Below are 16,118 nucleotides of genomic sequence, written 5' to 3'. Positions count from 1 at the left end.
GATCACTGAGGCATTTCTTGCAGGTCCTGAAAATATAACAGAGCTAGTAGTGATATTTAACAGTTTGTCTGCATTTTGAAACAAAGCACAGGGATCATACATTATTTGAATGCTATTGAATGATGTCTTTTATTGTATTTCGGTCCACTGAGATTTTTATTTTAGAAGAAAAGGTGAGGTAAAGAGATTGTTTCCATGACACTCTCAGAGCTGCAAAAACACACAAATGAAAACATACTGTTTTCCTGTGAGTATTAAGATAAAATCATTTSCTGCAGGTTTTATTCTTTCTGGTACTTCTATCCAAATCTCAAGGAAGCCCATGAAAAGATGATTATTGATTTCAGTGATCATGAACTGGAATGGCTGAACTTATTAATCAAAACAACTACCAAAAATTTTAGAATTTGTTCTTAATAGAAATTTCCAAATGATGAATAATTTGTGCTGATACGTTCAAATAAGCTTGGACATTTCCACAGTGCTGTCTAAATATTTCAGAAGGGAAAAAAATCAAATTTCAGTTTTGTTACAGTTTTTACAGAAGCATAYATGTATCCAAATTTTTACTGTTTGAACTTCATGGTTACATTTTCTGTCCTTCTCTTTCATGCTGTACATAATTGGCATCTGCGCGCTCTACCGCAGAACAACCTCTAATAATTTTGCTTTTCAGAACTATTAATCAATCATTTGCAATCTTACTGTAATGATGCTCACAAAAACAACCAGGATGTTATGCTGAAGTAGGGCAATCCTGGGTAAATCTGTTCTCCATAAGCAACCCTTATTTCTACTGATAAAGAACAAACCAAGGGGCAAACTTGCCGATCCATCCATCCAGTGCAGCCCTTTTTTTCTTTTGCTCTGTGTAGTAGAAGTGATTAAAAAAACAAGCCTTCCTCAGATCCCCTGCTCTTTTGAATAGGTGAAATTAAATTTATAAGAAGATAAATAAAAACACAAAAGAGCCTGCTATTTCTCAGCAGAGGCTGATATTAGGCAAAACAAKTTCCTGCTGTGCTCCCTGCAGCAGAAGGGTGTTCAGTAGTTGTAAAGTAGAAGAAAAGAAATAAAAGTAGAGTCCCCGAAGATAATAAGTACCCATGTTTTTTGTTATTTATATTTACCAGCTTAATCCAAAGGGAACAAAGGCAAAATGTCTGAATCAAAGGAACTACAAGCCTAGAAAAATTTATCCCGAAACCCAGATGCATTTTTGTTCTCAAAATGACTTCCAATATTTTTCTTACTCTGTCTACTGCTTACCTTTGCATCACTTGTTCTCCTTTTTTAATCAATCGGTTTAGTTTTGAATCCACCTAAGTATGTGCCAGAAGGTAGAATAAAAACGCAACAAAAGTCCACCTTGATTTTACACTGCCTGCTTTTTATTACAATGAAATAAATATAAATAGAGGTGTTAATTTAGTACTGGGCTAAAAGGTGGTGATTCTGCTGGCGCTTTGCAAAAAATTGGCACATGCATCTGTGTGTTGGCTGACAGCAACAATTCAGAGGTCTTTGCCTGGGATCTGAGTTACTTAAAATGAGCAAAGTGGGTATGAAGCAGGTAGGTCTGCAGCAATGCAACAGGAGCCCCTCGCTGCCAGGGCAGCTGCCAGCAGTCACTGACGAATTTTACTGTCCTGGTTGCTAACCCCCAAGATCATGGCATTAAAAACCTCTCTGTAAAAGCAGGAATTTTGCAGCGCTTCTGCACTCACCTGCACTCACCTGCCGGGGCCCGCGCCGCCTTTCTGCCAGGCATCGCTGCTGCCTGCCCCAGTTGGGACTGCTCGCCAGCTGTGAGGTCCGGGGGTCCTGCCTGCCGCCCGCCTCCTTCCTTCACCAGCCCCGCCACTGCCTCACTTTCTCATGCCCCCCCCCCCCCGAAATTGTTCCCGCAGCTCTCCGACTCTTCCTCCACCACACATCCTCTTCACAGCAGGGCTCACGTCTTCCCCCAGGTGAGAGTATCAAGCTCCAGCCCAACACAGGGGAAAGGCTGTAAAAGGTCTCCAGCATCATTGCTAAATCAGGGCGCTGGTTTTGACAATACACAAGAAAAACGGACAGGGACGCACTTTTGTGTTGCCAAAAACAGTGTTTATTGCAGTATGATTAAGTACAATATTGTTGTTGGTAAATGCATAATTTCCCAGTTCTTTGTGATCAAAGGTGTCATGATTATGACTTTATTCAGGCTGTTTTCCTTCTTGGCACTGTTCTCATCTCTCATCCAGTTCTCTTTGCATTAGTTGCTGTCCATAACCTACAAAAATGTAAAATAAGGCAAAAATCAGATCAGAAGACCCAGGAATTTGTGAATAGTGTATGTTACATCTCAGATGCAGCATTTAAATAGCTGAAACAAGATCTTTGCTTCTCAGTCACTCTTTAGGTTAAGGGTTATATTATATTAACAAATAATTGATGGTACAGACTTGAGCAGCATGCGTTGCCTTCTAGGATGCAATTGTAACAAGCAAAGAATATGAATACTTGAATAATCGCTTTGGAAGTCATACCAACAAAACCTTTAATGCCTATAAATATATCTTTAGTACAAGGGCAGAATGTGTTCCTAAAGATCCAGACTTATCTAAAGGTGGAAATAATTTGGATAACTATTTAAGAGGAAGATATTTTTTGCTGTAGGGACTGCTTTTGTGCTGATAAGGGCTTGTCTACATAGAGAGGTTACTTAATGTGATATAACCAAAGATATCTGTGGAATAATTTTTTAGGTACTTTTCCTCAAATAGACAAACCTTTAAATGTCTTCCCCACCCCTCCTCTGCCCCACCCCAGGGTCTCCAAAAATGACCTTAGAAAAAGCTACGTGTCTGTAGGACACTACTAGGACCTTACCTGCTGGATCCAGCTATTGAAATCAGAGACCCGAGTGAAGACAGAAGGCTTGTGATAAAAATTGCAGCCCAGAGCCGAGCCAAAGCTGACGATGCCGTGCACTTCCCACCTGCCATCAGCACCTTGGCAGTTCAGTGGGCCACCAGAGTCCCCCTGGGAGGAAGGGGGAACACAGTTAATGGCAGTCAAAGTGTCAGTAGTGCTTCCTCATTTTTTAAGACTTCTTTCCCATCAGGTCTGTTTGTGTGAAACCAGCCCCTACAAGCAGTGTTCTCTGGACTCACATTGCAACTGGAGGTGATGCCATCCCCACCAGCACAAACCATGTTGCGTTTCACCGTGCTCCCCCACCAGCCAATCTTGGAACAAGTTGCATAATCCACCACCAGCAAAAGGCCTTGCTGCAGGTCATCTGGAAGAGCGCCATTTGCTGCAAGAGAGTAGAAACAAAGGAGTCATGGTACCAGCTGGCACTGAAGAAAGAACAAAACTGCGTTGTTAAGCCTATCCCAGGAATGGGGTACTATTCTTCCAGGTAGGAAACTCCATAGAAGCTGTATTAAAGGAGGGGTTGTATAATCCATTCCTTTTCTGCATTCTTTCATCAAAGAAAGGCCTTAGCTTACTAATAATTCTCATTCCATTAAAAAAATGTCTCTTTGTTAGAGAAATAAATGGCTGCTCTTTGTTCAGAACTTTGCAATTTACTTAGCACTCTAGGAATTGCCTCTTGAGCAGAGTTGACACTGCTGAAGTCTCTGAGATTTTTTTCACTTTACATTTATTCCCTTATGAGTCTTTTCAGTTCTTCAGCAGGGTATATTAGTGTTAGCAAACTCATCAGCCTGCACACCGTTAACGTTTGTGTTACAGTAGCTTCTAAAAGACTAATACAGGGCCCTCTAGTGCATTACTAGCCCCACTACAAGCAAAATATACTCCAAGGAAAGGGAGGGAAAAAACATACTATGTGAGTGAAATGGAGGCCTGATCAACTACCTCACTACATTGGGGTTGAAGSGACCTTGAGCTCCAACAACAGCTTTTTTCCAATCGATCCCAGAAGGCAGTACTGAAAGATTTTGTTTTACAGTTTTGCAGCTGTCCAAGTACTTACTCTGCAGCCTTCCCCATCCTGTCACATAGCAGGCAGTGTTGGATGCCAGGATGCTTTGTGGAGCGGGGAGGCAGGCCAGCTCAATTTGTTTGCTTAAGGTGACATGTTCAGTGAGTTTGATCAAAGCAATGTCGTACCTGTGGTCATATGCACACATATTAGAGAGGGGAAGGGAAATGAAGGGATGAAGAGGATGGCAAAAAGAGTAAGACATATAGAAGTATGAAAATTTAGCAGTTATACAGCACTTGGACTATTCAGAAGAGATGCAAGGGAGCAAGGAGACCAGTGCATGGATAGCAAAGATTCCTGCACCCTCAAAGCAGTGGGGAATCTGTGCACTGGTTTCTTTAACTCCATCGTGAAGCACTGCAGCTTCACAAAGTATAGGCAAAGTCTGTAATTGCATAGTAGCTCCTGGAGCTACAGGTTTCTACACTGACAACCGTTCTGGGAGAAGGAAGTTTCTTCATTATTACTCAGCTCTTCCCTGCAGAACTGTCCACTTTTCTGCTGGCAGCATTCTGGAAATGACCTTTCACGGATTCTGCTCACCAGAAACAAGCCAGTTTGAGGACTCTAACTCGAGTCAGCTGGAAACTGAGATGATTTCTTTGCTAATGCACTCAGCCTGCAGCAGGGTATAGCAGTTCTTCAGCAACAAAGATATTAGTACAAATTATCAATAATACTTTACATTTATGCTATTCATATGAGGGCTTCAAAGAATATTATATCAATTGTTTGATCAATTCATTCATTTCCACTATACAAGAGAGAATATTGCATAGGACAACAGCTTCTCAACATGCAAAACTGCAGCTGAAAATGCAATTAATGAATAAGTAATTAATACTGAAAGTTTCCTGTCCTCCCTTGAGGGAGAAAGGTACAGACTGGAGACTCAACTCTCATCCACTTCATTTAGAAATACCACTGTAAGCCTAAGCTGTAACAAGGGGCTCCAGATGTTTAACTGCCACTGTTCAGGGGGGCTGGGTTCAGGCAGTTTGATTTTGGCCCTTCATCTAATATATGAAAAAATACTTGCCACCGACTTACCCATTTGCAACATTATTTGGATTCCATTTCTCATGAACAATGATTTTTTGTGGCTGGACTGCAATTGATCCTGCTTCCTCAACATTTAGGTTGTATTTTCCTAGAAATACTCGATACGTTCTAGAAGAACTGGGGAGGAAAAGGACTAAGAATTATCACTCAGTTATGGAGCTACCAGCTTACTGCAAAGCCATCTGCATCTTTGCCACCTGAGGTATTCAGTAAGAACAGTCTTAAGACTGTAGTCTCACATCACATTTGTGATGTGTCCGGAGCTGTGCCAATGTCTGAGGACAAAGCGTTGCGTGCTGGACTTCAGAACCCTTTCATCTCCAAGCAGTCCTGTCAATTCCCACTTAAGGGCTCACTATCAAACTGAGGATGCCTCCAATCTTTAAAGCATATAGCTGCTATTCTTTAAGCAAATAAACAATTTGAACTACCTTTTTGACAGCAYGATAATGTTTGTTCCCAAGAATCTTCACTGATAAACAGCTGTGCGATAAATGTAATATCCAGCATTTGTAATAGTAACATGCAGCCAGTTCTTGTTATTTCACATGATAATCTTTTCTACAACCTAGTGGTACCAAGAACTGTATGCACATATTCAAGCACATATGCTACTGAACCGAAAAGGGGTTGCCGCTATGGTAACGTTTTTGATGATGAAGGGGCATAGCTGTACCTGATCATTTCCTTGTTATACTTTCCCACAGTATAAGAATATGAAAGGGTTACTGAAAAGGACTGGTAAATTCAAAACACTTGTGATTATTTCTTCAGGGAATGGACTGAGTAGTTGTCTTTGAATCTCACTGCCAAATGTACTATAGAAATAGGCAACACAGCTGAATTTTAATAGCAACTTGAAAACAATGATTTTGCAGTTATTTACAGAAAATTAAGTGTATGTAATTCAGGACATTGAGCTTTTTCTTCCTCTACCTTTAAGACAAGGGAAAGACATATCCTCTTTCTTGTGACCTCTTATTTGTAATCAAAAGATAGGATATGAGTCTTGGTGCTTTTATTTGGGAAAGGAAGAACTGGCATTAATATGTTTTTTCTTCATGTGTTTCCGGTCATGCACTGCTTTCTGGATACAGACTTTAACTCAATGATTTACCTAATGCAATGTGCGGCTGTCATCACCCAGTTGCTTGCAATGAGGGTTCCTCCACAGGTATGATGCCATTTGCCACTTGAACTGTATTGGAGGGAGGCCTAGGACCAACATAGTACATAAGGCTSAGATTTTTGCTTACTGATTTTTCATTGTTGCATTTTCTCCCTGCACCCAGAAGACAACTTCCCTTTGGAAGATGGTGGGAGATTTTTAAGCAACAAGAGGTTTCAATTCCTACCCTCAGAAAAGGCTTCCCTCTTTCCCTGTGATCCAGAAGTTTAATTTTAGTGATGTTTTTTTCCAAAGCTTTCGCTAAGCCCGGCCCAAATAGGGCATTGTATTTGCTACAAAAATGTATTTGTTAACTCTGTGTAGAAGTATGCTCCAGTAGGCATCATTTTCTCCACTGAGTTTCAGTCTTCTTGCTTGAATATGGGATGGGAAACTTGGAAGCTCTGACTCTTGTTGATGAGTGGTACCTAAGTCAACTACCAGAACAGGAAAGCCTTCATAACTAGCACTARGTGGCACATTCAGAGCTACCTTTAAAAAACTGGAAATGTTGGGATTGATCAGAATGTAATATTCGAAACCTAAGACATGACAGACAAGAGGTCTCAAATGAAATCTAAGGGCTAGTTTTGTTCAGCCATGTCGCGTGAGGGTAGCACGATGCTAGTTGTTCCAGGGAAGGCAGAAAAGACTAACCTGCCAGGGCCAGCTGTAGGGTCTTGCATCTTCCCCTCCAACCACTTTAGACACAGCGGGTGGGTAGGCAGGAACCCCACAGCCGAGGGCTAGAAAACATGCAAAATAGGATGTGTTTTAAAAGTAGGAACTCTAAAAAGACTTTTTTTAATATTAAAAAAAAAAAAAGTAGATTCTGCACAGAACATTGCAAGGTAGCAACCTAGCCTATGATTTGATATGGTACCAAGTGAAGATACAACCATCAGTCAAGACTGACCAGTATTATATAAAGGTTGTTTGAACTGTTTTGTTGTTCTGACAAATGATGAAATCATGTTGGCTTAACCAAATTCTCATGTGTCAGCTGAGATGCAGTTCCCAGCAGATGCAAAGCAATTTGATGTGGATTAGCTGTATTTCAGTGTGCTCAAGTTAAGTAAAATAACTTTGAATATGCCTAAGACTGAGGGCATCCRTGCTAGCTGAGCCCCTCTAGTATGAACAGAATAATCTAGCACCTAGTTGCTGTTTGGAGAGAACTTTTTAATTAATCCCCTTTGCCATATCTCATTCTGTCTTGTTGCAGAATGTGTCTAATTTCCCCAGTAAAGGAAGTTGCAGTTGTGTTTAAATTCATTTTTCCTTTAGAACTAATGCTGAAATTGGGTACATACCTGCGGTTGCCAGAGTCAGCACAGCAAAGAGGATTCCAAGCATGATGCTGGTTAGCTAGGTGCTGCTGACTCTGTCTTGCAAGCTGCTTTATATGTTGATATCATTTATCTCTGGGAGATATGACTTAAAATGTAGTGCTGCTCTGATACCAATGGAAAACTTGTGTAACTAACTGTGGGATAATTTTTTATATGCACAAATGCTTTTAGAAAAAACAGTTTAGATGGACCTTGAATGCAGGCTCTATCTGCAAATTTGGTAAAAATTTCCAGCTGAAGTGGATATTGTCTGTAGCAGCTGTTTGCTTTCCCATTGCCTTGAATGTTCGTCACAACCATGTTATCAGAAGAAAAATGTTATAGGAATTATTTTAATATTTGATGGCATGTCAGCAGTAGCAGTGTCTGATATATTTGGAATGACATCAGCGGGGTTCGGACTAATTGAACTCTGGTGGTATGATTCTATGAGTATGTAATTATTTGAAATTTTATTTTGTTTCATTTTGTCAGTGAATGGCAACTACCACTTTGTGCTGACTGAAACACTGTATCTTCTTTTCTAGATCAAATTTCATGTGTTTTAGCATGCCACACTTCTTCAATAAAACAAACTGCAGGCACTTTGGAGGGGAAGATGTTTCAAGCAATACAAAGAACCAGCTGTCCATGATGATGGAGAAACACTGGTGTAGTGCGGTGAGCCCAATTTCATTTTACTTCTTCACCTTTAATTCTTAGATCAGCAGCACTTCCCTGGAAGAGAATGGGGTTCCTGTAGCACTGGAAATGAGCCTTTTCACATCCCAAATCAGCATGCTGACTATTGGAATAATGCAATGTGTGCTGGTTAATGAAAAAGTGTAAACTACTTCATTTTCACCAGTAGGACAAACAGGGCAAGAAGCAGGCATATAGACCACGACAGAGCAGCTGCCACAAAAGAAGTTTTTGCAGTGCCCTAATTTGTTAGTGGATGTTTGATATCAATGGCAAGGTTTACCTTTGTGTCTCTGTCTTCCTTCCACTACAGGAATCTTCCATCCTCTCTCATATTAGGCTCTCCAGCCACCTCTCAAGTGAAAAAATGTTACTGATTATTTAAAAACCAAAAATCTCTATCCCATAAGCCAGGTCATACGTAAAGGACAAACTTATTAGAATGGAAAAAAATATCATAATGTCCAGTTTTGTAGCCACATTTGCAGCTTTCTGCTCTAAATACAGACAAAACTGGAGGCTCCCCAAAAGCTGAAATAAATCTGTTGTTTAATGTCAGTAATAACAAGCAGCAAAATCCCTGGTTTTCATAGCTTCCATTCAGCAGTAGGTACTGATTTGGATGARAGATGCCTGGAGCATACATGTGGAAGGCAGAAATATATAATGCTTTGCTGTTTTGTCTGCTTCTTAAGAATGTATTAGCCTACCCAAACAATAGTTCTTGAGCAAGCTGCATTCTGAATTTCAAATGGAATCAGCCAAACACTGTTCTGGCATCTTGTATTTATTATCTGACAAAGGCAGAAGTCAAAAGACGATTGACTGAGCACAGAATTATGATTCTAAGAAAAACTTGTTTCGGGAATTAGCTGACTCTTTCCTTACTGTCTGAATTCACAGGCAAAATAACTTACTTACTGCACTCTCCAGTTTAAATTTCATGCAGTTTCTATATTCTGTTTTGCCACTAAGGTTTTCACCAAATACCAGCTAAAAATTGACTATGAATTTTGGATGTTCAGTTACTATTTTAATCTTCCTGATTTGTGAGTATGCTCATAAATACGGGGTTGTATTTACTTTTTTAAGCATTTCTGCAATAATCTCACAAATAACCTGCTGCTATCTTACAGACCACAGGTAGGGAAACCCTGTTCGATCTTACTTTTCCATTTCTTCTTTGTAAGGGAATTCTGAAGCAGTTCTTTTATTGCGGGGGGGAGGGGGGTGGCAGGCAGGGGAGAGGAGATAATAAGGAAGGTCACAATATTTTGAATGTAGAACCCCCTCAAAGCTTTTTTTGTTCCATTCTTGTTTTATGTAACAATTGTATATCCATCTCTTCCAGGTCTAGTATAATTAGAAATATCTTTCTTGGACTAAGTGGACATCATACTCTTGGCATTTCTGTAAGTGAATATCAAAAAACCTCAACCTCCAGCTGATACCATGGTGGCTTGGAAGCAACTCCCTAGAAACTCTTATCATCTTCATGCCAGATGCTGCACAGAAACTGAGCAGATCCACAGGACTTCAGTAGAAAACAGAGCAGGAACTTCTGGTATGTTCTGTTAAAGTATAATAGCTAATATCTCTTTTAGTACTTGTAATGTACAACTTATAATGTACTCCATTGCTTCACCATCTTTAGTCTATTCCCTCATAAGGTAGTAAACATGCTAGACCAATTAGTAAGTGGGACAGTCTGCAGACAAGTAACAGACACCGGAATATACTTTTGTGAGGGAGGTTTTTCTTCATCTGAAACTAGACAGAGAAAAAAGGTGCTAAGATTAGGGATAGGACAAGTTAAATTCTGTCCCAGCTTTTCAGCAGGACCAAAAGTACCATTACTTGCTGGATGGCCATTAAATCTGCTGCTTGATTATTCCCTGATTCCATTGCTGCATGTTCTGAAAACATAAGCTTTGCCTGTATGTCTTAAGCTACAACAAGGTTACCAAGAGACAGGGAAATAAATACCTAGTACCACCCTGTATGTTTCTACCTTTCATTTTACCTATTAGCTTCTGCCTTCCAAATTCTTTGGATTTTTCCTTTCTATAGTCTGCACTTCCCGAGAAAGCACCATCTGAAGCCTGGTGGCTAGGTCTGCACTTCATATAGCTGTGTAACATAGGGGGAGAACTGAGCAAGGTTGGGCTCTAGAAGCAATCTAGGCTGGGGTAAGGAGGGTGAGCTGTAATTAATCCTTCTTTGCTTAGTAATTCAGAACTAAAGAAACAATCTAGCCTGGTCCAAACCAGAAAATTTCATTATGCTTATTCACACGTAGCAAAGTTACATGGAACTGAAACTAAGGTATTCTAATAATAACTTCAGCATGCCCTGTCTACATCTGCTGTTCTGTTAAGAGGCAGGAGGGGGAACTCAGTCACTGTGTCTCATCTCACTGCTGCAAGCACCTTAGTTTATTTCTGGACAAACAGCTCACACACACACACACACACACTCTTGCTAAACTATTGCAGAAGGCAGGCCACCTCCCTTGGAATGGGCCTCGCACTCTTTCTGCTGCCTAATCTCCATTTAAGACAGCATTGAGAAAGAGCAATCACAACCAAATCTGGTCTTCAAGTGACTTGTTTTTGTTTCACTGTTTCTAAAGCAGTTACAGTGTTCCTCAGAATGAGTCAGAAATCCTCTCAAGCCCTAGCTTGCATGTATATAGAGAAGTTTACTCTAAACAAAAAAGTGTACTGTTAAACATCAGAGATTCATACTGCAAAAACACAGTGCTACATGTTCACCTGGAATACACTGGGATCATAGTGTCTGTTCCTAGCTTAGCCCCTTTTACATATTATTTTCCACATGGTATTTCCTTTCAATCCAAGCACTTTTGTAGTTGATATTGGCTACAGATGTAACATAAGGCTCTGCTTGTTTTAACTGAGGGAAAGCAGAGATGGGGAGGGGGGAAGAGAACAGAGACAAAAAAAAAAAAAAAAAAACTTCAGTAGTCAGATTAGACTGAAAGGTATTTATTTAGAAACAACAGCTTTGGTATTTTAAAACCAAATAATCTTTAAATCACTAGAAAGTGGGATGTTTCCCCCAATAGCCAAAACAAATCAATGCACAAAGTCTCAATATGCTCAGAATAGGAAACTCACAGATCAGCATTTCCAAGTGTAAATCCAGAAACAATTTCATTAAACAGATTTTGCATTCTACAATGATAAAGGCTGAAAAACCTGTTACCATCACTTAGATATCTACAGTTCATTTGACCAACTTGTTACTGAAGCGGAGGCAAAATTATTAACATCCTTTCCCTCCCCCCACTCCCCAAGCAATAAATTAAAAAACATATACCAGAGAGGAAGTTACACTAAGTTTTCTAGTTAAGTTAACTCTCTGAAGGGAATCATCATTCTTTATTTTCCTGTAAAATTAAAAAAGAATCAAAATATCAAAGGACTCTGTATATTTTCAAGTATTTTTCACCACATGGATTACTCTTAGGGAACTGAACAGCTTACAAGGAAAAAGAAACATGTCCATTACACGAGCTCCTGGGATAAACTCTTGAATAACCACACGTTCCAAGTCACAGATTCCTCTCTTAACAAGGCACAAAAGGATTGTTGCTTTCAAAAGGTCCTTGTTCTCAGCTGCAGAATTGTCAGACATCTTGTGCAAATAGAGGCTGAAAGCAGGACTGTTAAATTCACTCAGACACTGGGATATTTCCATTCAATTAATAAAACAAGGTGTTATTTCAACACCATTAATTTTGCTTACTGCTACAGAGATTTTGAGCTTCAACTGGCTTCCAGTTCATCCCTGTTTCTCGAATCAAGTTCTGCACCATCTTCGTTTTAAGTGGGTCCAGTTAAGACCAGGAAACATACTTGTTCGTTATACACTGCAAGACTTTTTGCAGTGTCAAGAACGAAGAGGTGCTAGTCTGTAGCTGTGAAGCTTCTCAGCAATTCAGTGAATGGTGTCAGGGACAGCTACCTGTAACAATGGTTAACAAGTCATTTTGTAAAAGGCAGAAGGCAAGTCTCATAGATGACAAAGGCAACCAAATAGACAGCAGTGAAAAAAAAGGATGCAACAGACTTAGAATTTCAGGACACAGCTGTATACACAAAAATTCAAATTACTTCCTGACTGCTTCCTCCTTTTGCATTGTTTTGATCATGATCATAGGCGTATTTCTTTGCAGATTTCTTTGATATGCATTCTCTAGCCTACCTCTTCCTAGGTTTGTCTGTCTAGCCACAGCACCTTCAACTCTCATTCTTTCAAAGGATGACAACTATTCAGACCTGCTTGGGATCAGGCCTGAACTCCAGTGCTCAACATTACAAAGCCAGTGAGCTGACAGGACCATTGCTGGCTCATCTTAGACACCCCAGGCATACTGAATATCAAATTTAGTCCAGTACCTTTTGTCCAGCCTTAGCTAGGCAAAATTTAATCTGCTATTACAGTTTGAAAAACAGGACAATCTAAGGCCAGAGCTTTTTCTCTGACAGCTCTATTTAACTGCTTCCTAATTTTTGTTTAAAAAATAATAAAAAAAAAAAAAGGCAAGCCACATTTAACTCTATCTGACCCTAAGGAGAACTGCCTCTGAACAATACAGCTAGCTCACACAGCAAATCCAGTCTAATTTTTCATTTCCACTCCATATCATCAATATGCAACCAGAAAGTACCAGTACTAGGAGCAGAATCCACTGTCTAGTATCTATTCTGTACTAACCTTTTACCATTGTCCTTCCTTCTGCCATATCCCCTCCCATCCCCAGACATTAATTCTAAGGCAATCCAAGCAAGATTTTCAACTCCCTTATGCAGAAGTGAGATGCAGTACAGCTTGAAATCTGAACCTCTAACTCACAGTAAAAAAAACACTCAGCCTTTTTCTTAGAGCAGCTATGTATTTCGTATTTATTTTAGAAACACTAGCTCAGCAGTTTTTCAAGATGATGCTGGTAAATGTGGTAGGATGGAGGACTGAACAGTGTCTAGGTGCCTATGAACATTTACCCCAGACCCAACAAGTCAGTGCCTTGACTTGCCTAAGAACCCTAGCTTGCATTTGTGTGTTCTCGTATGACACATCACACATTCAAACAAGGCAGACAAGCATGCACATCTCCCACACAGTAGTCAAGACAAGTACAGAAACCCTGTCACAAGCATTCCTTCACTGTGTAACAAGAAACAGCATCTACTATCAGGGCTGCAGCTGTTCTCTTAAATAAAGTGAAGTTCTACACCAGTGAATGAAAAAGGGACAGAAAAGCTACATCTGCCTTAAACTGCAGCTTTCTGAATGTTTAAGAAGGACTGACAATGGATTTATCTTTTTTAATGTCTGTGTGAGCCCTACCACTCCAATCCCTGCCCTAATCCTACTTTTTGCAAGAAGAGGTCACGGATCACTTGTTGCAAGAGAGACTGAAAATCCTCACAGTCAGAGAGAGAACCTCCCTAGGCACAGTTGACAGAAAATTAGGTTGATGATAGTGGAGAGCAGCCAAAAGCAGCAGCCTTATACCTTACTCCTGAAGAGTGGCTTGGCTCCTGGCCCACAGTACTCATTGTAGATGAGTTTGAACAGAAACAGATGAAACAGTGTGATTAAGGAGGCCACGCTGAACCAGAACAGGAAGGGTAAGCCTGGGTATTGCTTGGCCATGTGTTCCTCATGAGCCAGAATAGCTTTTAGATGGAGTGTGTGTCTCAGGTCCTGCAAGTGGATCAAATCTGTCGATATATAAAGCAGCGGTGTGATGGGTTGAGTCACCATGACAGGGAAGGTATGACCTCGTGCCTCAGAGGTCAGCTCCACAGGCTCATTCATACAGCCTGCCTCGCACGCATACAGTCTAACTGGCTTGTCTTGGAATTTCACAGACACATGCAAGAAGGGTTTTCCTTCTGCATCCAGCAGAACAGCCAGGTTAATCAAGTCCTTATTGTAATGGATCCCACGTAAGGAATAGCTGTTATGAAGTACATCAGGGTCAGCCTGAAACTGAAGATGGTTTTCTGTGAACTGCAGACCCCCAAAGCTAAGCACCATTCCCTGCATGAGTCCATGGACCCCAGCTGCCACGAGACCCTTACATCCCCGTTTCTGGAGAGTTAGCTTCCACAAGTCTGAGAGCTGCAAGATCTGGGGGACACTGGTCAGCTTCGCTGGCCACAGGTTCTCCGCATGCATGGTTGCATGGCCACTGAAGCAGTGGTCCGCATAGTTCAAGCTGGCTTCCATTTTCTCTCTGTCCTCACCACTAATGAGCGGATCTAGCAGAGGAGCTGGCAYGCTCGACAGCACATAGTAGAGGGTCATGTTAACTGTCTCGCTGGATGGTGTATGCAAATCTGTGATCTTTCTCATTTCGATGCCTGTAATAAACGAAAACAACAACAAAAGCAGTCAGAGGATGACCCATGAATATGACAGTAACTAGGAGAAAAAGCAGTTCAGATTTGTGCATGCTATGTGATGTTGTTCAATACTCAGATGACCTTGGCAACAGCTAAGAAATCTTCATCTATGAAACACTGAAGTGAAACGTCAAGAGCTCCACTCTTTTTATTTTCTTAGCTACATTCTCTGCTACTTAGAGTTTGAAAGCCGAACTCCCACTACAGGCAAAGTTAGCTGATATACAGATGCCTTAGGGGAACTGCCACCATGACTCTGCAGGAAAGATCTGTCAAACATCTCTTTTTACTGGCTATAAACAGTAAGTACTACATTACTTGGGCAGCTGTTCTTTTACACAAGGCCAAGAAAAAACTTCAAGGCAAAGCTTGCCCACAGTAAGAGCAGGACAGTCCTTAACTTCCATGAAGAAATCTGTCCTTCACCCTGTCACTGGAGGTCAGCCCTATTCCCAAATTGGAGCTGGATTGCTGGACAAGTCATTGAAGTCTCTGAAGACTTGAAAGCCAGCCTGACACAGTGAAGCCTACTTTGCAAAGTGTTTTTAGCACCAGTACCCCTCTTTCATTTCAATTACAAGTGGCATGGCCGTCTAGGAGTCTGGCCCGGAGTCTCTCAAGTGACACCTATTTCCTGAAGCTACTTTTTTCCAGCAGCAGGTGACTTGACTCATGCTAAACCAAGAGCTAGCGGCAGACCCAGAATTATGATGAGAAATATTCTCCTCTCTTATCATTTTGTTTATGCAATAAGGACAACTTAAGTTTTATAAAGTACTCCCAGTTCCAAAGCAGGAATGCTGTTTTATTATCCCACAGCTTCCCTTCAGCCACTGAAACATATGAGGAAGAGGGAGCCTCTGGAGAGCTCACAGGCACCAGGTCGCTGAGCGCTGGGCTCCCCCAGTAAAGCAACCATATGAAGCTAAGCATCACCTTCCTTACCTGAAATGAACAAATCCGACCAGGTCTGTTGGTGCTCCTGGAAAAGATCTTCCACTCCCATCTGCATCACCTCCAGCATCTCCTTCTTTGCCGACTCTCTCAGCTTGCTGAAGGTCTCCTCCAGCCTGGAGGCCTCGATGGGCTCTGAGGTGTACACCACGGAGAGCATGGTTTCGTCGAAGTGCGATTTGGGCGCCACCTGCACGCGGCTCACCAGCTTCTTGGCGGCCACCACCATGAGCACCACCTTGGAGCTGCCGGGCAGCAGCAGGCGGCCGGAGGAGAGCAGGAACTGCCGCTCCTCCGCCTTCTCCAGGCTGGTGGCGAAGCGGCCGCCCAGCGAGGGCGCCGAGGCCGGCGCCGAGGCCTCAAAGGCAGCCACCCGCTCGGTGGGGTTGGCGATGCGGATGCGCTGCAGGTAGAGGTGCGGCCGGCTCCGGTGGGCCACCACCTCCTCCCGCACGGTC

At 41.6% G+C, this 16,118-nt stretch overlaps 2 protein-coding genes across 2 annotated transcripts; both read right to left on the bottom strand.

Annotated features, from left to right (window-relative positions):
* Nucleotides 1-2,086: 2,086 nt before the first annotated feature.
* Nucleotides 2,087-11,198, bottom strand: LOC112970044 (chymotrypsin-like elastase family member 2A). The gene is made up of 10 exons (XM_026073997.1): nucleotides 10,290-11,198; nucleotides 8,550-8,620; nucleotides 7,547-8,302; nucleotides 6,891-6,979; nucleotides 6,183-6,280; nucleotides 5,054-5,182; nucleotides 3,992-4,128; nucleotides 3,159-3,304; nucleotides 2,875-3,027; nucleotides 2,087-2,275 (listed from the first exon to the last, which is right to left on the bottom strand). The coding sequence occupies exons 3-10, from the start codon at nucleotides 7,587-7,589 to the stop codon at nucleotides 2,258-2,260; spliced, it is 813 nt and encodes a 270-aa protein (XP_025929782.1). The 5' UTR covers nucleotides 7,590-8,302; nucleotides 8,550-8,620; nucleotides 10,290-11,198; the 3' UTR covers nucleotides 2,087-2,257.
* Nucleotides 11,199-11,258: 60 nt separating this feature from the next.
* KIAA2013 (KIAA2013 ortholog) lies at nucleotides 11,259-16,082 on the bottom strand. Its single transcript, XM_026073998.1, has 2 exons — nucleotides 15,652-16,082; nucleotides 11,259-14,664 (listed from the first exon to the last, which is right to left on the bottom strand). Exons 1-2 carry the CDS (start codon nucleotides 15,887-15,889, stop codon nucleotides 13,805-13,807), a joined length of 1,098 nt encoding a protein of 365 aa, XP_025929783.1. The 5' UTR covers nucleotides 15,890-16,082; the 3' UTR covers nucleotides 11,259-13,804.
* Nucleotides 16,083-16,118: the final 36 nt, after the last annotated feature.

This window comes from Apteryx rowi, unplaced genomic scaffold, assembly GCF_003343035.1.
Source record: "Apteryx rowi isolate R43461 unplaced genomic scaffold, aptRow1 scaffold_38, whole genome shotgun sequence".
NCBI lineage: Eukaryota > Metazoa > Chordata > Aves > Apterygiformes > Apterygidae > Apteryx > Apteryx rowi.
Note: the sequence above shows the minus strand (reverse complement) of the source record. Positions and strands in the feature narration are given on the sequence as shown.